This window comes from Balaenoptera borealis (assembly GCF_965194805.1).
Source record: "Balaenoptera borealis genome assembly, chromosome: 15".
NCBI lineage: Eukaryota > Metazoa > Chordata > Mammalia > Artiodactyla > Balaenopteridae > Balaenoptera > Balaenoptera borealis.
The window spans coordinates 14,097,137-14,118,672 of record NC_138871.1 but is presented as its reverse complement, the minus strand read 5'-3'; the positions used below and the strand labels follow the sequence as shown (position 1 = coordinate 14,118,672).

General features: G+C 41.3%; 2 protein-coding genes across 4 annotated transcripts in view; one reads left to right on the top strand and one right to left on the bottom strand.

Annotated features, from left to right (window-relative positions):
- POLR1A (RNA polymerase I subunit A) overlaps positions 1-800 on the bottom strand; it is a 77,118-nt gene extending 76,318 nt beyond the window's left edge. For all 3 annotated transcript variants that reach the window (XM_082357654.1, XM_082357653.1, XM_082357655.1), the window contains exon 1: positions 613-800. In XM_082357654.1, the coding sequence (XP_082213780.1) occupies positions 613-689 (77 nt within the window). In that variant the 5' untranslated portion in view covers positions 690-800. The remainder of the gene's footprint in view (positions 1-612) is intronic.
- Positions 801-1,104: 304 nt separating this feature from the next.
- The window catches only part of PTCD3 (pentatricopeptide repeat domain 3), a 30,921-nt gene continuing 10,489 nt past the window's right edge, over positions 1,105-21,536 (top strand). The window contains exons 1-14 of the mRNA XM_082357666.1: positions 1,105-1,261; positions 3,053-3,105; positions 3,215-3,251; positions 7,003-7,048; positions 11,780-11,848; positions 12,344-12,448; positions 14,019-14,142; positions 15,986-16,101; positions 16,635-16,705; positions 17,823-17,910; positions 18,298-18,358; positions 18,914-18,999; positions 19,969-20,113; positions 20,790-20,840. Of these exons, the coding sequence (XP_082213792.1) occupies positions 1,158-1,261; positions 3,053-3,105; positions 3,215-3,251; positions 7,003-7,048; positions 11,780-11,848; positions 12,344-12,448; positions 14,019-14,142; positions 15,986-16,101; positions 16,635-16,705; positions 17,823-17,910; positions 18,298-18,358; positions 18,914-18,999; positions 19,969-20,113; positions 20,790-20,840 (1,156 nt within the window). The 5' untranslated portion in view covers positions 1,105-1,157. The remainder of the gene's footprint in view (positions 1,262-3,052; positions 3,106-3,214; positions 3,252-7,002; positions 7,049-11,779; positions 11,849-12,343; positions 12,449-14,018; positions 14,143-15,985; positions 16,102-16,634; positions 16,706-17,822; positions 17,911-18,297; positions 18,359-18,913; positions 19,000-19,968; positions 20,114-20,789; positions 20,841-21,536) is intronic.

Genomic DNA, 21,536 nt, shown 5'->3' with positions numbered 1-21,536 from the left:
TGTGTCACGAATGCTTAGCTTAGTGCCTGGCAAAAACTGGATGATGGATAAATGTTTGTGGGTTGATAAAGGGAAGAAAGAAGTAGTACTTGTCACAGAAATAGAAGAACCTGAAAACAATAAATAAGGTGCTGGAAAAGAGAAAGACTGTCAAATGCTACGGTGATCAAAATGAGGACTGAAGAGGGCCCCTTTGATTTAGTAATTAGGCAGAGAATATAAGCGGTCCTAGCAAGGAGAAGTTGTTGCATGAATTGAGTCTCGAACGATCATCATTTTATAGACAAGAGGAGACTAACCATGAGCTTAATAAACCACGTCAGAGACATTACAGTAACTACACAAACGCAGGCTAATTAACGAGGAGACTGGCGGGTGATAACGCTGCAATCTGGGTACCCCCACCTTCCCAAGGGCAAACTCTTCCCCAGCCACACTGGGTTCTAGGCAGTGCTCACTAGCCCAGGACGTCCCCGGAACTACGGGTCCCAGCAGGCCATGCGCCAGACAGCCATGGACTCTGAGGAGAAACCGGGCGCCAGACCTTCTGGGAACGGTAGTTTGTGGCCCCGACCCCAAGAAGCTCTTGCACGCTTCCCACCAACTCCTTACTTGAGCTCTTCGGCCGAATACATCCCGAAGGAAATGCCCTGCAGCCGCCGCCAGGGCATGTTCTTTGAGCCCAACATCCTCCAGGTCAGTTCCGAGCTCTGACACCCAGAGAGAAATTCCAGTCACCACGGCTATATTTTTAACGCTGCCTGCGGCCCGCAGCCACCATGTGATTTAAACTGCGCTTGCGCGCGCGAGAAAGGCTCACGGGAAGATTTACGTGGACGATAACATTTCCGATCTAGGGGGGGAAGGAAAATAATTTCACGACTCTCACTCGCCCTTTTATTTTGAAAATAATGGAATACATATAAGACATTAAAATAATATTTTAGGAAATGTCTTTGAGGCAAATGAGGTGTACTGAGCCTTTAACTTCCGAAGCAAAATCTTGCAAACCATGGGACTGTACCCTCCTATGTTGTGATTGCTTTCGTCTTGTTCCGTCTCAGCCAATAGCCGAGCTATTCCCCGCCCATCTCCCCCCACCCCCGCCTTAAGGTGGAGGGCATGCTTTTCCCGCACGCTATGCGAAGACGCCAAAGATGGCGGCCGTATCGTCGGCTCGCTGGCTGAGGGTCCGCCGCGGGCTTTGCCTACCGCTGACGGGTCGGCGGGCAGGTCTCTGCGGACGGGCCCCCAGTAGCAGGTAAGAGAAGCTTGGAGAATCCATGAGAAAGACCCCAGGATCACCTGGGCCATATGTATCCCCTTTCCCCCCGGAGAGCTGGGGAACTAGGTACCTTGGAGTGGAATGCGCGTGCGTGCGCTCGCGGCCGCGTGTCCCGGAAAGATGGCACGCGGAGTCCGCGTACTTGAAGAAGGGCTCCACACGCGCTAGTTAGGGGTATATTGATTGCTGGGGCTCGCCTACCCCGGGGTTAGAACTCTTGGCAAGATTTAGGATCCTGCTGTTGTGGAGCCTGCATTCTATAAGTGTGGCTGTTGGCAACCCCTACCCAAGTTTTAAAAGAAAGAAAACTTGTATCCGCTCTTAACTCGTTTTCACCCACCGGGAGGAAGGGGGGAAAATAAGGTTTTCCCAAATTAAAGGCAGTTTACGAGTTCCACTGTGTGCTGGATGTTGTGGGGATGTTTGGCCAAAGAAATTATCCAGGTGTTCATAAAAACAGAAAAGTCTAAAAGATCTGAACACAATCTGAATAGGATTGCTGTGATTGTTAAAGCTTGGCGCATGTATCATTTGTGTAGTTTTTTTCACTCGGTACAAACTGGCGTTGTGGAAGTATGAGAGGCAGGAACTTGTGAAAATTTGGGAATAACCTAATTTTGGATTCGATGTTTGCCATTTCCTTTGTGAGGTGATAGTAGACAAAATTGCCTTATGTGTAAACTGGAGCTAGTAGTAGCCATCAGAAAATTGTAACAAGTGAGGTGTGTAATTTACAATATACATCTTATATGTAACACCTTCTCTCAATTCTCATAGAAGAGAAAACGCTCCACCTGGTACTGCAGAAGCCTTAATGCTGCTGTTCAATCCCAGTCCTTTTCCCGGTGGTGCCCAGTGTTGTTGTTTTTCTACCCATTTCCTTTGATCTGGCAGCAGCATCTCTCCCTCAGCATTCACCCACAAGACAAGAGTGGTGTATGTGACATACATGTCACGAGAAACAGCATGATTTGAAAGAATTGATCCCTTTCTGAAGTTGATCCCTAGCAGAGAGGTATTGTTTTAAGATGTTGCCCGAGACCAGTTACTAGTAGAGGAAGTAATTCTTCGTTTAATCACATCTTGACAATTTTCTGAATGGTACCAGTGCTATTTAGGAAGGAAATACTTACAGGGTAGTGTTCATTATATGTGTGGTATATTTTTTTAGCGTGATCAGAGCGTTTTAAAACTCAGTCATGGGTCAGTAATTCTATATTTTAGGTTAAAAAAATAATATAAATTTTTCCAAGTTTAAATTAGGGCACATACATTTGGTACATTCCTGATTGTTGAAGGAAGTGGAATGAAAGGCTGTGGTGATCTTAGTTTCATAATTTGTCAAAATTGCTTTAAGTGGGATAATCTTTTATTGTCATCAGGGCATCATCCATGTAAAATCAGGAGCTCATTACATTATCCCTTTTAGCTTCAGTGTTTTGGGTTCTCAAAGGTGGAAGTTCCTTATATTTCAGATAAGCTGCTCAAATGTTCAAGTGCTACTAAATTTTTCCTTTTTTCCCTGATTTTATTTAATTAGATGGCCTGATTTAAAATTTTTTTGGCAATATGATATCTATATCTGGAACATATTTTGTAATTGTTTTCAACTTGCCATTGAGACCATATCTTCTCAGCATACGTTGACATGAATTATCCAGTTTGATCCGTGATAATTGGAAAATTTTGGCTGAGTTGCACATAAGTGGAGGTGAGGTGGGAAGTTCATTAATGAGTATTAGCTTTAGGGCTTTTATTTTTTTGTAGATTTTATTCTGGAAGTGCAGCCGTCCCAGAGGTTGAAGGAGCTGATGCAACAGGTATATAAAAATATATTGAAATAACTCCATTTTTATATTAACGCATTATACTTCTTTATAGTAGTAGTATTGGGAAACTGATTCACTTTGTTTTATTTTTCACATTAAGGGACTGAAGAAGTGGTCATTCCAAAAAAGAAAACTTGGTGAGTATTCAATCATTGTTCATTCAGCAAGTGGTTAAGTGCTTATTATGAGCGAAACATTGTTAGGTAAGAAGCTAGTGACGGGAATAGCAATGGGAGAGCATTCTTGGGGAGGGAACCATTGCAGAGAGAAAAGCTTAGGGGTCTGAAAGAACATAGAAGAGGAAGGTAGAGAGTAGTGAGTGAAGGGGGAATGAGATTTACTTAAGAGTTAAAAGACCTTCTGAACTAAATTTGGGTTAGTGTTTACGTGGTGATGGTCAATTATGAGCATCATTATTAGAGTAATTTTTTTTTTAAAGGAAGTTTTCACGTTGTTGGGAGATTAAAAAAAATATTATCTTTATGGTCTTTACTGAGGTAGAATAAAACAAATGGTGCACACTGCAAAATTTAGCTTTTTTAACTCACTTGATAGATCCTTGAACAAATTGCCTTATATAGGAAACATTTGTTGAATATATAAGAACTAAAACTTACAAAAGTTTGTATAGTAATGATATTATTGAATGCATTTAAAGATCCTTCAAAAAGCCAGGTGTTTTTTGAGTATGACCTGAAGATTCAGGCTCACTTAAAAAAAAAAAAAAATTTTCTTAAATTACTAAAGTAATTAATGGTTATTGCCATTAATTAGTAAGGTAACTAATGGTTATTGTTCAGTGGGATAAATTGAACATGCAGAAAGGGAGTAAAATTACCAGCAATCACTGTACTCAGAGGCAAGTTACCTAATCTGTCTGTGCCATAGTAGAATGTGGGTAATACAGTACCTGCCTCAGGATTAAATGAGCATTTGAACAGTTCCTGCCACATAATCAGATCTCAATAGGTGATACCTATTATTTTAAAGTTCTGGGATATAACATTTGAAGTTGTACGTATACATTTAGTCTAGCAGAATTGATTTGTTAGATGTACCGTTCTATACTCTGTTTTAAATTTTGAATGATTACATAGTATTTTATTATATGGTTATATTCAGGGTCATTTTTGTCTTCCCTGGACTGAGAATCAGAACCAAGATAAGAGTAGGAATATACATATCGTGAATGAGGCATTTCTTGAATGACATTCCAGTCCAGTGCACTTTACCAACCCACTGTGCCTCTATCCCTGACAAAGGTACCACAGGGAATACAAGAGAGGGAGTGTATTGAGGGTGTGTTCAGATGGACTACAGTCTAGTTGAGTTGTGTGCATATTTTATATTTTATATCTTACATCCGCTTTACATGTGTACATAACTGTCTACACATGACTAGGGGCTACATGGGATATGATCAAATCAAGAGTGGTTGTATTGCAGTAATCAAGGTGAGTTTTATTGAAAACATAGTTTAGGTGTACCTTAAAATGGATCAGATGATTTTATTGGCATCAGAATCACCGGGGAATTTTTAAAATACATATTCCTGCAGGTAATTCTTATAAACCCTAAAGTATAAGCCCCACAAATATAGGAAACAGTAAGGTAGGGTGGGACATGATCATGATCTGTCTGGTGGTAGTAGGAGACCATGCAGGCAGGCCTGTGAAAAATGCTCTATTAGAATAGGAGAAATAAGGTAGTTGATAGAGAGCAAACTGAGGCCTATTTATTTATAGCCCATGAGGTAAGAATGGTTTTTACATTTTTTATAGTTGAAAAAAGACTATTTCATGACACATGAAAATTATGTGAAATTCAAATTTCAGTGTCAGTTAAATTTTTTTTGGAACACAGCCTCACTCATTTTTTAACTTACTATCTGTGCCTACTTTTATGCTCCAAAGGCAGAGGTGGGTAGTTGCAACAGTCCTCACGGCCCATAAAGCCAAAAATACCTACTGTCTGTCCCTTTACAGACAAAGCGATTGATAGAGGCTCTCTGATAGAGAGCCTCTGCTTTCCAGGCTCAGGAATTTGTGCTTTTAGACCTAGAAGAAGCCATAAAGACTACAAATTCCTGTTGCCTTATTTGAGAGATGAAGCATCTTTTAAGGCTGTTAAGGTGCCTTTAAGGCATCTTTCGCAAATCACAGATGCCGTAGAAGACTAACAAATTGTAGAGCGTCATTGTGAGTTTTCATATAGGAATGTGACAGGATAGAGTGTTCTGAGCACGCTAATCTGGATGGTGTAGTTACTGTAGAGAGGGCAGGGAGCCCAATTATGATCAGCGCATAGGTAACTGGGCTCATTAAAGGAATGGATGTTAAAACTTACCAGATTGGCCAGAAGAGGATGTGGAGAAATGGATGCTCAGATACATTTGTTGCTTGGGCAGTCAGTTGGAACAACCCTTTGAAGGGAAAGTTGGCAGAACCACGACCTAAAATGTGCACACCTTATCGGTTAGCCATTCTGGAGGAACCCCTGCAAATACGCCCAGGGAGACATGGATGACAGTGTTCTTTACAACTTGGGAATAATAAGTTGAAATAGCCCAAATGCCCATATGTAAGGGATAATAAAAAGCAGTTATCATACAGTATAACATTTAAGGAATTAATTAGATTTACACGTAGTAACATGGATAATACAGTCAAACTTATGGAAGCACGTATCCAGAATGACAGTATATGTTTTCGTTTTAGTTTTATGGTGGTATGTGTGTTAAAGTACCCTTTAAAGTTCTGGAAGTATAAACACCAAACTTACGGTAGAGTAGGAGGGGGTCACAAAATGATGCCAGATATAATAGTCTAGTTTGTTGTTGTTTTTTTTTTTAAGTATAATGTATTCATTGAGGTTATTTTTAGTGAGTGATCTGAATGTTCATAATTTTTTCACTTACATTTGTTCAGTATGTTGTAAAGATGTACTCACTTGATACGACTTAAATATGCTAACGTAAGATTTAGTTAGGGAATACTGAGAGATGAAAGAATATCTTTCTCTCGCTGAAATTATGTAAGTGTGATTTTAGAAAATCCAGTAGATGTTGTGTACGTCAGGGAATTAGTCTTGACATAGTATAAAATTTCCTATGTGTTTTTTTTCAAATGACTTAAATTATGAGTGTATGTTTAAACTTTATTTAGAAAAATACATTTGGTTTATTAAGTTTATTCTTATTTCCCTTTTAGAAATGAAACACATAAAATCTAACACAAGTAAAAATACATTTGGAACCAAATTATTTTGTTTGTCAATTTTCCAGTGAAACCTCCTCTTTTCAGTAGTTAGTGAATGTCTCTACCCATAGTCACAGTGGGTGGCTGGCCTGAACTTCTTATAAAGGTTATATAGTTGAGAGGTTCTAAACTCGAATCATCTGGGAATTCAGTAAGAATGTATGTGACAGTTCTCCATAGAACCTGGGGGTCCTGATTCAAAAGTCCAGAGTGCGGCTTGTGATTTATTCTTATATACAGCTGAATTAAGAGCCACCAGTTTGGATAATAAAGGCAAGAATATTACAGAAAGCTACAGTAAGAATGCATAGAAAAATGGGTAGGAGGAGGTAAGATTCAGGTTAGACAGTTTTATGAGATGAGGGTGAAAATTGCTAGCCCTGGGTGATGGTTATAGGGACCAGGCCAGAGAGTGTAGCATGGAACGTGTACTAACCACCTTTGGGCAAAAGAACTAAACAGTTTTCTCGTTTTCTAACTTATTATTCTAGTGATCTTGAGAGATCAGAACTGGCTTTACTTGAGACCTGAACTTCGTTGTTGGCCAGTCCATTCCGAGAGTAGGATCACTTGTTCGCTTTGTGAGTGTGAAAAGCCCTCATGAGGGTTAACTTGTGATTCTCATTCTTAGGGATAAAGTGGCTGTCCTTCAGGCACTTGCATCCACGGTACACAGGGTAAGTAGGAATTTTAGGTTTTTGTATCTAACTCAGCTAATAATAAATGTAATGTTCATACCTCTGCATGATTCACAATTAAACTGTTGTAGATCTAGAGAGTTTCTTAGAAATATCTAGTCCAATCCCTTCATGTGACAAATGAGAAAACTAAAGCTTTTAAAGTGATTGGCCCAGGGCTACTTAGGATATTAAAACCCTGACTTCTCCAAATTCAGTGTTTTTATACTATGCCAGTGATTTTTAAACTTAACCTCCTGAAGAGCTTGTTGAAATACATGTTCCTGGGGAACGGTTTGGGTGTGATACTCTAATGCAAATGATCTGTAGACCAACTTTGAGAATAGTGTACCCACCATGCTGGAAGTAATTCAGTGATTAAGAATCTGGGTCCTGGAGCCAAATGTTTTGTTTCATCTTTATCACAAAGTTACCTTTTCTCTTGATGCTTCTGTTTCCTTATCTATAAAATGGAGATTTAATTATAGCACCAAACCTTGAGGTTTGGGTGAGAATTAAATAAGTTAGTGTACGTGAAAGGGTTTAGGACAGTGCCTAACACAAAGGACATGCTTGGTAAGTGCTAGCTATTTCATTATTGCTCCAGCTATCTTGGTGATTTATTTGTGAATAATTTGCTCTCTTGACAGTTCAAGAATAGAGTCTGTAGTCTTGATAGATAAACTGAAACCCTGGTAAATGCCTCAGAAATGGAACTTTCTGATTGATTGTATTTTTCATTAGCTGCAAACTGTACTTTCAATTTCAGCTGTGGGGGAAATGTCTAAAGTAATTAAGTCCTTTCTTTTTGCTGCAACGTCTGTGTGGATTCTGACCATCCCTGAGACCGTTATCACAGATTTCCAGAATTTTTCTTCTATTGTAGATGTTAAACTTATAGGCTGTCGGGCCAAATATGCACTGATACACCCTAGCAGTTTCTGAGGACGGGTTTTAAAATACTGCATCTCCACCCTAGCAAGACATTGAGATTTTCAGCTCACTTATCCATAAATAGTCACCTGAAAAGTAAACTCGTGAAATAGGCCTCTGAGACTGTTCTCAGTTTTTTAATGAGAATGGCCCAGGGCCCGTTCAAGTCAAAGAAGCTATAGAATTATGTGTACAGTTGTCTGACTTGTCTGGGTTTGGGCACTTAAAATCCAAGGGATAGTCATTCATTCATTCAGTAACCACACATTCTGCCCTTAACTGTGCTTACCAGGCACTGTGCTGGTTGTAGAATTAAGACAGAGTCCTTGCATAGTTTCTAGAGAGGGAGGCTGAAGGAGCGCTGAGGAGAGGGTGCATGACCCAGACTGGGAAAGGACTTCCAGAAGAGCTGATATCGGATCGATGCTTGGACGATGAGAAGCCAGGATGGTGGGAAAGAGCATTCCTAGCAGAGGCAGCACCAGGAGCGGAGGCACAAAGGCACAGAATGAGTAGGTCGTATGGGGGAAGCAAGAGTTTGTGGGGTAGAGCAGTGAGAGGTGAGGCAAGAGCATGAATGCTACGGTAGGGACTTCTGATTTTTATTCGAGTCCACTGAAAGACTTTAAGCAGTGGTGTGACATAATCAGGCAAGTTTTAGAAAAGACAGCAACGTGGATACGGGAAACCTTTCCTCTCAAATGTATAATAATGATCTTAACATGTCCAAAACCCAACCCCTTTCTCTCTAAAACTTACACATTCTTTGCCATCTCATTAATGGCAGCTCCATGCTTCTAGTTGCTCCTCTTTTTCATGTGCTGCACTTCAGTAAATCCTCTGTTTCTTCCATCAAAATATTTGGAGTCCCAAAGACCACGCCCAGGTTCAGTGGTTTGCTAGGAGGATTCACAGGACTCAGCATATGGTCCTACAGCTATGTTTTATTACAACGAAAGGACACAAAGCAAAATCAGTAAAAGAAGAAGGCACGTGGGGTAAAGTCCAAAGGAAACCAGGAGAAAGCTTCCAAGAGTGTTTTCCCAGTGGAGTCACAAAGGACACACTTAATTCCTCCAGCAGAGTTGTGACAACACGTGGAAAAGTCTACCAGGAAAGCTCTTTAGAGACTCAGTGCCCGGAGTCTATGCCTGGCACATACCAAAATTCCACACTCCCAGAGGAAAGCAGGAGTTCAGCATAAACCACATAGTACAGTTTAGATCAGTACTGGGAATGGTGGGGACCCTCCAAAATCCAAGTTCCCAGATGCCCACCAGGCCTTGTAGGCAGGCTTTCTAAGAATAGCAATTTCAAGCCTAGTAACTTTTCTTCCTGCACAGCATCCAAATCCTGAGCACTTGTCATCACCATGATCACCTTGGTCATCCAGGCCACCATCATCTCTTACCGTCTTGGATTAATTACAGCCGTCTCTGTCCTCTTCACCTCCTCTGCCCCCTACAGACTGTTCTCGATTAAGCAGCCATAGTGACCTGCTAAAATGTTGAATCACATTGCTCTTCTACTCAGAACTCATTTGTCTTCTCATTTATCATAAAATGGCCTCTCATTTGTCATAATTCAAATAAAAGCTGAAGTCCATCCGAGGGCACCTGAGGCCCTACGTGTTCAGCCACCACCCCCACTGCCACTCTGACCACATCGCCTACCATCTTCCTTGCTGGCTCTGCTCTACGTGGCCTCCTGGCGGCTAATTCTCAGTTTCTTAGTAGGCCCGGGTCTGCCTCAGGGCTTTAATGTTTGCTGTTTATTCTGCCTGGAGTATTTTTCCCTGAGATATCCACATAATTTCCTCCTTCATCTCTTTAAGCCTTTTCATTGAGGCCTTCCTCAACCACACCATTTAAAATTGTATGTTTCGGGGACTTCCCTGGTGGCACAGTGGTTAAGAATCCACCTGCCAATGCAGAGGGCATGGGTTCGAGCCCTGGTCTGTGAAGATCCCACATGCTGCGGAGCAACTAAGCCCGTGCGCCACAACTATTGAGCCTGCGCTCTAGAGCCTGCAAGCCACAACTACTGAGCCCGTGTGCCACAACTACTGAAGCCCATGCGCCTAGGGTCTGTGCTCCGCAGCAAGAGAATCCACAGCAATGAGAAGCCCGCGCACCACAACGAAGAGTAGCCCCTGCTCGCCACAACTAGAGAAAGCCCGTGCGCAGCAACGAAGACCCAGCACAGCCAAAAATAAATTAATTAATTAATTTTTTAAAAAAGAATTAAAAAAATAAATGTATGGTTCTTTTCTCTGATGTTCGTTCTCCCTCCCTCCCTCCCTTTCTCATAGCAGTTATTGCCTTTAAAATTACTCTATGTTTTATTTATTTTTGTTTTCTGGAGATTTTTTTCCCCACTAAATAGTGAGCTCTATGGGGGATAAGATTTTATTGTCTCTTTGGTAGCTAGAATAATGCCTCGCACATACGAGGTGCTCAGTAAATATGGAATGAATGAATAAGGAAGGTACTGAACTAAGGCAGTGGCAGTGGGGATAAGGGACGGTGGAGTAGGTAGGGGATGTTAAGGAGCTAGAGGTGACCACACCTGGTGACAGGTTAGTTGAATGGAAGTAGTAGGAGAGGATCTTTGGCTGGGATTGCAGAGTGCTCGGTACCATTCACTGAGATAGAGAAGATAGGAGGGAGAAGTAGCTCTGTCAGGGAAGTTCAGGTGGGGATAAATCTGGTGTGGGGCATCTGAGCTACAGGGCCACAGTGGAGAAGTTGTTTCTCAGAAACCACGAATGGCTTGGAAATCATTGAGGGAGGAAAATGTCGGAAACAAATAGTAAGAGTAAGTCTAGTAAGGCAAGTCCAGCATGTCACAAAACTAGGGGCCCCAAACAGGTATTGGATAAGGATGGTGGACAGGACAGAGCCAAGCAACAGTTGGTAATCAGGGAGCAATAGTCCAGGGCAGCTGCCCTAGAACTGCTTCCTCTGGGTTGCCGTTACATACCCACCACATCTTGGTGGAGAGTGGTATAACCAGATGAAAGGAGCCTCAAGTGAGTATAAAGGGAATACAGCATCGGGCGTCAGGAAGCGAGGGCCCCAACGAGTACTGCCTCCGGGCCCTAGGCATGAGCACCCTTCCTGTGAGAGCCGCAGCGAGGCTCTCCCTGGAGAATCCGGGTCGGTAAGACAAGACATCAAGGGGAGAGAAGACATTCAGGATGTAAGTTGAGTTTTTCCTGTGGAACAAAGTTGCCAGAAGGCCCAGGGAAGGGGGCTCCAAGGGATAGGAGAAGGCTAGAAGAAGTAATTTGAGGGCCGTTCTAAGTGAGCCTCTAGTGGTGCTGGAGAGTTAATTTTGCTCAGGGTTCTACATAGAACAATTTAAAGAAATCTAGAACCTTGGGCAACAGGACGCGGGAGAAGCTGCTGCTGTTCCCGCCTCCTGAAAGGGCCCAGGAACTACTGTCCTCCGTTTGCAGGAGACCTTAGTGCAGGAAGCTGGTGCCCAGGCTAGTTAATTCCGAAGCTCTTGACCTTGAGTTTAAAACAGCAATTGTCCCTGGTGATAGCAGCCTTCAATTAAAAAGCAGTCATGGGGGTTTGAGCCATTGTTTGCTTTAAGTTGTGCATAATTACAACCAAGTCTACAGAGCCATGGGTACAGTGTAGGTATTAGTGTCTGCAAACATACATATTTCTGCTTCTGTGATACATGTATAGTTAAAACTTACTTTACAGAGTTTTTAGTCATCACCAAAACCCACAGGGTCCTCCTAATAAAAATCTAGCTAAAGAGACTTCTGTGTCTTCTCCACAGGATGCTACAGCTGCCCCTTACGCATTTCAAGATGACCCTTATCTCATACCAACATCCTCTATGGAATCTGTGAGTATTTTTATGAAACTTTTCTAGTATTGTTTTATCTTGTTGGTTTGGGTACAAGAGTACATGTATAACTTAGCTTAGTTGTAAAAACTCTTGAAAAGTTTGCAGATGCTGATAGATAAATTGGTAGATTTTCTGAAATTTTTACTACTTTTATCAAAAAGTTTTAGAGATTGGCTGTGGAGAGAGTATTTGGTTTGGGTTTTTAATACTTAGGGCTCTTTCCCACTATAGAGCAATCCACTCGGTTTAAACACATTCCTTTTATATACCTCAAGCTGTATATAAGATGTGACCTGAAATTATGTCACACTAAGTAGAGGTAGATAAATAATAATTATGCAGTTTAACTTCTAATTGGGATTCTGTGTATCACTGTATTCTCTTTTTTTTTTTAAGGGGGCAGAATAATTTTTGCTGAGGGTGTGACTTTGATCTCTTGAGTTTAAATTACAGGTAATATCAACTTATATCTAAATCTTTTTCTTTATATAGCATTCATTTTTGTTGGCAAAGAAGTCCGGGGAGAATGCAGCAAAATTTGTTATTAATTCATATCCCAAATATTTTCAGAAAGACATAGCTGAACCTCATATACCGGTAAGGCGAAGTAATTGCAATTTTCAGATAATACTATGTAATTGTAACTTAAACTAAGTTTTCATGGCTAATATTTAAGTAGCCATTTGAATGCCTACAGTATTTGGGTGAAAAGTCTTTTAATGTTTACGGTTATCTTTGCTTATAATACTAACCTTTATTATTATTTTTTTTAAACTATATGTCTTTGCTCTTCATTTTATTCTCCCCATTTGGCTTCTGTGACACCAGACTCTTACATCTTTATGTCTGTGACTGTTCCTTTTTAGTTTCCCTCAGTAGCTTTTCTATCTACTCCTTAAGCCTTGGTGTCTTTTTCTTAGGGTTCCATGCTCAGTCACTTTCTCTTTTTTCTGTCCAAAATCTTCCTGCTTCAGTGACCCGTATACTCCATTTGGCATTCTTGTATATCTGGCCTAGGTATCTCTACTCTGAACTCCAGATTGTATTTCCAACTGCCTCTGTTCTGTAGTCATGAGGAGTGTGCAGGGCCTGCTGTGTGTTAGGCACTGTGCTTAGCGTGTCATACAGCGGTGAGCGAGACACGGGCTCTGCCCTCCTGAGTTCATTAGTGGGAATAGTAACTCAGACTCATTATGTCTAAAAGTGCTCCCTCTCACATCTCCCTACTTTCCAAAGCACGCACACACACAGTGCACCCCCAGACACACCGTCCTGTGCTTCTCAAGGAGCGACTCTTGGGGACAAATTGGGTAGTCAGTGTGATTGTGTCCATAAAAATATTAGAATCCTGAACTAAGACGGTGGCAGCAGTGGAATGATCATTTGCTGGCCGTCCTTTCCCCGTTGTGTTTCTAACAGTTACTCTTCTATGTTTAGCTCACTTCTGCTTAAAGCCGTCCGTGGGTCCCCTGCCCCCGTGGCGGGCAGCATTCCCGTACCTCTGAGACCTCTTACATCATTTATCATTCACGCTGTATCATAACTATTTCCTTATTTGCTTTCTCTATTAGACTGTGAGCATCTTGAGGGTAGAGAATGACTTCCGTCTCTTTATCCCCAGTGTCTAGCTTAGTGCCTGGCATCAAGTAGTAGGCCTGCAATAAATATTTGGGTACATTGGTGAGGAGGTAAAATCAACATACCTTGGTAGTACTAAACGTTTAGAGTAAAAGAAGTATCAAGGATGAAAGGTTTCTGTCTTTGCAAACTGGGTGTACTGTGGCACTTTTAACCAAGATAGGGAGGAAAGTAGGAAGGATGGTTTTAGCAAGGGAAAAATAAGTTCACCTTGAAATTGGAAGTTTAGTTGGAAATTAGATTCTTCAGATATGGATTAAATATTTATGTTTGGGTGCTTTTAAATTCTCTGCCCCAAGCTAGGAGATCGCTAAGTAATCTTGTTTTGGAGACTGGAGAGGTTTTTTGAAATAAGTTATATTCCCTACAGAGGTATTCTTGTTAAAATGATAAATAGTATCTGGTGCATGAAGCATGAATCGGAGCAGTGAAGTTTTATTTTGGTGTGTTGGTGATCAAAATTTTGTCCTACTCAGTTCCCTTTCACGTTGCCCTGTTTGCAATAACTTTAGCCATCTTGTTTTCCTAGTGTTTTATGCCTGAGTACTTTGAACCTCAGATTGAAGGTATAAGTGAGGCTGCTCTGCAGGAACGAATCAAGCTCAGAAAAGTCAAAGCTTCTGTGGACATGTTTGATCAGCTCTTGCAAGCAGGTGACTAAGTTCATTTGAAGCCTCTCTGGGAACATGGGTTTGGAAGTGGGCCACAGTTACGTATGTGATCCAGATAAGTTATGAGTACAAGTTACAAGTGCTATGCTACTTCCTCTGCTCAGTGGCTATATTTGTGTTTTTTATGGTTTAATAAGTCATATTCCATGTTCCGCTTGAGCATCATTTTAAAACTGTGGGTGGGGTAGAGTTGCAACTTTGTTAGTATGTTGTCCTCTTGTGCTGTATCACAGGTAGAGAAATTATACAGCCATTCTTCCTTCACTTCTGTTTTTAACATCAGATGTGTACATACTCTATTCACATTTCCTATATTCTTTAAGTATGTTTGGAAGGCATAAAGCAGACAAAAAAGAAATATTTAAAAAGGAAAGAGCGCTAAGCTGCGGGATCAGAGGTTTGGATAGGTTCTGGCACCAGTTAGCACTGTGGCCTTGAAAAAGTCACTTCTGTCAAATCCTGCAGCTCTCTGAATTTGATCTGGATGAACCTCCAGGGGTGTAGATCTAGGTGGCAGGGCTTGTAAGCTGTCATGAGAATGTACCTATAGTAACATGGAAGGCAGCAGCATTAAGTTTTAGAATCCCGAGTGCTGTTCAGTGATTTAGGAGAAAAATCAGCCAAACATGCAAGAGATAGAAACTGGACTGAATCACTCAATACAGTCTTAAACACAACAAGAAACATTTGCAGAAAGCTGTGTTTGATTTGAGAATTTTGGTGTGTAGCCTGTTAAAGCTTCAGATGTACAAATGAATTGCTGATGCAGGTTATCATTTAGGAAGGCTTTTCCCTCTGCTTGTTGAGTACGATAAACATCTTAGTACTAAGACTTGTCTTCCTTTGTTTTACACACTGTGTGGTGTAGGCACATGCAGACGCTCAGTAAGCATTACTAAAGACAGTGTGTCAAAGCCATAACACTCGACTCATTCAGAGTAATGGAATGAGGCAACATACTGGGAGAGGAAACAAAATTTTATTATCAAGGCCCTAATAAGTGCCAAACACTTTGCTATGCATTTAATTCTACAACACCTTATGAGTTGGTGTGCTTATAGTCATTTTATAAAGGAAACTGATTACAAGTAATCTTTAGGGTTACACAGCTTTGAGATGGTAAGACCCAGTCAAGTTACACTCCATCACCGGTGTCCCCTCCACTCTGCCATGCTGTCTTTTCTGGGCTTTTAAGTTTCCTGATGGGCATTTGTATTATCAGTATATTTTCTTTAGAAAAATGCAGTTAGTTTTCTTTTAAAGCACTAAATTATATTTCATACTTCTTCCTGTTCCCTTTTCTCCCCCTTCGTAAGAGTCAAGATGAGAACATAATGTTTTGAGCAATAATTTTTTAAAGGCTACTATAATTAGGCATTTATGCTAGTATTTCTAGGCAAGGATTTCAGTGAGGGCCTGGATCCAAGTGGAATAGTTATGCTTGCATTTGTAAAAATGGAACTGGGCCCGGGGGACAACGTGGCAATCATTTGCAGAGGGCTCAGTTTGAAGGTGATAGTTAGAACCGTGAGATAATTTCTCTGGGGATATGAGTACATAAAATAAATGAGCACAGGGTCAAACTTGATCTTGTATTTTATCTTTTCTGTCACACAGCACAGTTAGGGATTGTGTCCTGTCTGCATCACTCCAGGTGTTTAAGCTGATGTGGAGTGCATACTCATCCATCGCGAAAGTGGTGGATGAGACTGAATATGTAGCCAGGAAGGCCACAGCTCATAGAAAAAGGGAAGAATTTTAATCTAATAGGCTTTAGTTCTTTGACGTTTCAAGGTTTCTTTCCCTTTTTTTCTCCTACCCACAGGAACCACCGTATCTCTGGAAACAGCTAACCGTCTCTTGGATTTATTGTGTTACTGTGGTAACCAAGAGCCCTCAACTAATTATAATTTTCAACAACGTGAACAAGCAGAAGAGTTGGTAATGGCTTTGGCAGTGATTTTTAAAGTTTCTTTTGGTAGTAATACCTCCTCAGACTAAGGCAGGTTCTTGTGCCATGTGTTAGGGTCGAAGAGATTTGTTCTGAGGTGTGGTGTGGCATAGTACGTAGCCTGGACAAAAAGTGATGTGGAGAAAGAGACGGATTTTAACAATTGTTTTGCCCTGGTTCCCTCCTTAAAAATATTTTGACCTTGCCTGCCACATGCAGCAAACCTTTGACCAGAAATGTTTGGACAGGCCCCTTTGTTGTTGTTACTTAAAGTGATAGTATGATGTGTAAGGGACGGGGGCGGAAAACCCCTGGCCCCAGCCCCCTCAAAGATTCATACGTATGTGGGCAGAGAGGAGTGAGCATACTCTATACTTTAGAAATTAATACTTCTTAATAAACACTGGGGTTCCTTTTTGCCTTCTACTGCATCTGTATGTCCTTTGCTTTTCTGAAATTTCCTCAGAGAATGCATTCCATTGTCATATTTTGTTTTATATCTGTTGGTGATGGTTCATTTCAGGAAGAGGCCACAGAGGGAAATAACGAGAAACCTAAGAAGAAGGCTGGTCATCAGCTTGGAGTTACTTGGAGGTATGTTACAGCATGATTAGAACTTTGTGTTATGGCTCTGTACAGTGCGTGGAATGTTCCCCATCAGCCCCTGAAGAAGGTACGATCCTGGAATATTCTAAAATGCAGTTTGTTTTCGGTGTGCAGTATAAATGGCTCAGTTGGTTTTCATATGTGTTTGGACCGTTTTTCATTAGATCGTTACCTCCAACCAGCAGCACAAGGTTGACACCTGACTTCTTTTTTTCCATCTAACTCCATGTAACTTTCATGGTATGGTTCTTTCGGTAGTTTCATCAGTAGTCCTACCTTGCAATATATACCTCTAATTCTAAAAGATTCATAATTTTTTATTATGTTAGAATACACATATGCTAGAGCATAGTTCTAAGTTCAGACTACTGGCCAGCAAACAGAAGTATTCACTTCCGAACAAAAGGCGAATGTCATTTAACATTTCAGAATTAAATTAACTGAGTAGAAGTATCTAAATAAAAGAAAGGTATTTCATATGGATATCTGGAAAAGGGAAGCTACCATTAATATCTAAAGTCTTTTTTGAAGTGATAAAAAGAATAGAATCAAAAATTAAATTTTTTCAGTAGATATTAATAATTTCTCATAGTGGTTAAGAGCATTGACTTTGGAGTACCATTTTGGCCCAAATCCTGGTTCTGTCTGATTTCCAAGACATATTGGTAACAGGGAGAATCAAGGTACAGCGTGATTTGTATAACATAGCACATTGATAGGCTAGAACAGGACAAAGGATTCTAGAGACACCGCTTGTCTGTGGTTGCCTCTGGGGAATTGTATCCAATTGAAAGAGGGTGGGGAAACGTCACTATGTACCCTGCTGTGCAGTTGGCTTTTTGTTTAATACCTTGAGTATATATTACACCTTTTAAGTCCTGGTTCTGCCACTTAGCCTGTAAAGCCTTGGACAGTTTAAGGTCTTTGAGCCTCAGTTTTTCCTGTTTTCAAAATGATGATGACCATGTCTTCCTCTCTGGGTGGCAAGAATTACTTGAAATTATGTGCATAAAATGCTTAGCACGGTGCCTGGAACATGGTAAGTTGGTGGCTATTACTGGTTTTTCCTGTTTCCTCTGGTTCACATTTACTTTCTTGTGTCTAGAGCAAAAAACAACGCTGAGAGAATCTTTGCTCTAATGCCAGAGAAAAACGCACATTCCTACTGCACAATGATCCGAGGAATGGTGAAGGTAACGTTTGCTTTATATATCTTTATCTTCCCCTAAATCAGTGCTTCTCAACCTCAGGACTGTTCACACTTGGGCCAGATAATCTGTTGTTGTGGAGCTGTCCAGTGCCTTGAAGGACGTTGAGGAGCCGCTTCTATCCACTGCGTGCCGGTGGTCCATCCTTCCCGCCCCAGCTGTGCAACCAAAAATGTCTCCAAGCATTACTGAATGTCTCCTGGGAAGCAGCATTGCCCCAGTAGAGAACCACTGCACGGAGGATACGTTTCTTGAGAATGAGACCATGCCTGTTTACTGCTGTGTTCCCAAACCCTAGAGCAGTCGATACGCACATACTTCTTAACTGAACAAATTTGATGATCCTTAATTTTCATACTTTCCCTTTTCCAGCACCGAGCTCCTACGCAGGCATTAAACTTGTACACTGAATTATTAAACAACAGACTTCGCGGTAAGTGCGTTTGGAGAATTCCCCTCTGTCCTTCCTTTTCTTTCCTTCTCTCAGGCATCTATAAAATCTCAGGATCTTACCTCAATCATTTGTTCATTCCTTTTTTTTTTTTTTTTAAATTATTTATTTATTTATTTATGGCTGTGTTGGGTCTTCGTTTCTGTGCAAGGGCTTTCTCTAGTTGTGGCAAGCGGGGGCCACTCTTCATCGCGGTGCGCGGACCTCTCACCATCGTGGCCTCTCTTGTTGCGGAGCACAGGCTCCAGACGTGCGGGCTCAGTAATTGTGGCTCACGGGCCCAGTTGCTCCGCGGCATGTGGGATCTTCCCAGACCAGGGCTCGAACCCATGTCCCCTGTATTGGCAGGCAGATTCTCAACCACTGCGCCACCAGGGAAGCCCATTTGTTCATTCTTAATCTTTTCCTGTGGTATTGGTGACTGAAGCAGGAGTCCAGAGCCAGAGAAAAGAGTAGTTTTGTAGACATGTGTGCATGACCACTTTGCCTTTAATCTTCAACCCCAAATTTTGTTAAAGTTGTTGTCTTCTTTTATAGCTGATGTACACACCTTCAATTCATTGATTGAAGCAACAGCATTGGTGGTGAATGAGAAATTTGAAGAAAAATGGAATAATATATTGGTAAGGAGGAACCCTCACTTTGTCTTCTAATGGGCCTAAAATATCCCTTGCTAGGAGTACGTGGGCTGGAGGCAGCATTCACTGAACATCTTCATGGCAGTCACTGTGCTGGGCGCTCAGCTCATGGTGACCTGTTCACACCCTTCCAGCGACCGTGTAGTTTACGTAGGTGTATCTGACATGTGACCCAAGCATACAGCTCGAATCCAGGAAGACCTGGGTTGCTTTATTTACTTATTTCTCATAATGGTTTTTTCATTAAAATGAGACACATTTATTGAAAAAATTTATTAGCTAAGTTTTAAAAAATTGAGGGGCTTCCCTGGTGGCGCAGTGGTTAAGAATCTGCCTGCCAATGCAGGGGACACAGGTTCGAGCCCTGGTCCGGGAAGATCCCACATGCCGCAGAGCAACTAAGCCTGTGCACCACGACTACTGATGAGCCTGTGCTCTGGAACCCTCAAGCCACAACTACTGAGTCCACGTGCCTAGAGCCCGTGCTCCGCGACAAGAGAAGCCACTGAAATGAGAAACCTGCACACTGCAATGAAGAGTAGCCCCCGCTTTCCAAAACTAAAGAAAGCCCACGGCAGCAACACAAAGATTGAAATCACTGGATTGAAGTGGCAGGAATAGAAACCGTGTTATTACCATACTGCGCATGTAAAAAAGGAAAAAATGCAATCCATTCTAGTCTGCTCTCTTGCTTCAGTCTCAGACTCACTAGGCCGCTAAAGACAGTTGGACACCTTGATCACGTGGGGTCAGGGTAACTGATGGAGGGGCTTTTCTAAGGGGCAGAGTTACTGGTCCTGCTAGTTACTAGATAATTCTGAAATTGGGGATGTATTTATTAATCTACTTTAAACATAGGCACAGAGCCCACGTCTTTTTTAGTATGTTACATTAGTTTATTGGATAAATTACCTACCAGGCATAAAAAAGACTTCCTGCTTTTGATTCACCTAGGACCTGCTGAAACAAATGGTTGCACAGAACGTGAAACCCAACCTACAGACTTTTAATACTATTCTGAAATGTCTCCGACGATTTCATGCATTTGGAAAATTGCCAGCCTTACAGACTTTACGGGAAATGAAAGCCATTGGAATAGGTGAGGATGTGTCCTAGTGTCCCTCACTGAAGACAGTGCTGACCAGAGGTTTCAGGTCCAGACAAGCAAAAAAGAGACTGTAAACTCTTTTGCTGTTTACGTAGTGTGTTGGGAATTTCCTTTCCACCATTCGGCACGTTTTAATTACGTGTATTTACTATGATGGGAGCTCTTTTATCATCTTTGTGTTGTTTATAGGAAGTTACATTCTTTTAGTATTTTAGGTACTTTTTTATGGACTTCTTGATTCTAGGGAGAATTGTTCTCCTACAGTTGGCTGGTTTTAAACTCGTGACATTTTCTAGCATAATTAAGTATTTGAACCCAATTGTGTGCTAGTGTATTGTATATTTTTCAGTAATTACTTTATTGAAGGATGTTTTGGGAATCAATTCATTTCAGTATGCTTTAGTGTTCTTAAATGAAACTCATTGTGCATTGGCCGTAATAGGTGTCTGGACTTTCTAAGAGGAATTCAATCTCTGTGACACCTTTCCACCTTTACATTAATCATATGAGCTAGCAAATGTCTTTGTTCAGAGGAACAGAAATGTATCTTTTACTTAAATACCAACATTAGTATGTTTTTAGTTCAGTGTGCCTCAGTAGGCTGTATTTTGTATAGCTGTGTATGACTTATTTTATTTTTTTTCCTCTATGTACCTGGTAACATAAGAACCCTCGCTTGCAACGTATCACTATATTATTCAGCTGTTTTATCAACATGGTATGTATGTCATTATGCTACTAATTTACGTAGAAATTAGGCTAACTTCACTGCTTATGAATTAAGACTAGACAGTTCACAAAATAACCTTGTCTACAGCCTGAGCAAAACGTTATTCTTGAGGGGAGTAACTTCTTGTTTGTGATGCAAAACTTGAGCTGGAGGGGAGGGAGGTCATTAAATATACTAACAAGGATGGTGGGGCTTCCCTGGTGGCACAGTGGTTAAGAATCCGCCTGCCAATGTAGGGGACACGGGTTCGAGCCCTGGTCCGGGAAGGTCCCACATGCCGCGGAGCAACTAAGCCCGTGCACCACAACTACTGAGCCTGCACTCTAGAGCCCACGAGCCACAACTACTGAACCCATGCACCTAGAGCCCGAGCTCCGCAACAAGAGAAGCCACCGCAATGAGAAGCCCGCGCACCACAACGAAGAGTAACACCTGCTTGCTGCAACTAGAGAAAGCCGTGCGCAGCAATAAAGATCCAATGCAGCCAGAATTAATTAATTAATTAATTAATTAATTTTTTTAAAAAAAGGATGGTGTACAGTTTTGGTCAGGAGAAACTGTAGTTCCTTTTGCTCTCCAGAGCTGTGCTGTCCAATACAGTAGCCACTTAGCCACACATGGCTATTTAATTAAAATTAAATAAAATTTAAAATTCCTTCATTGTATTAGCGCTCAGTGGCCACT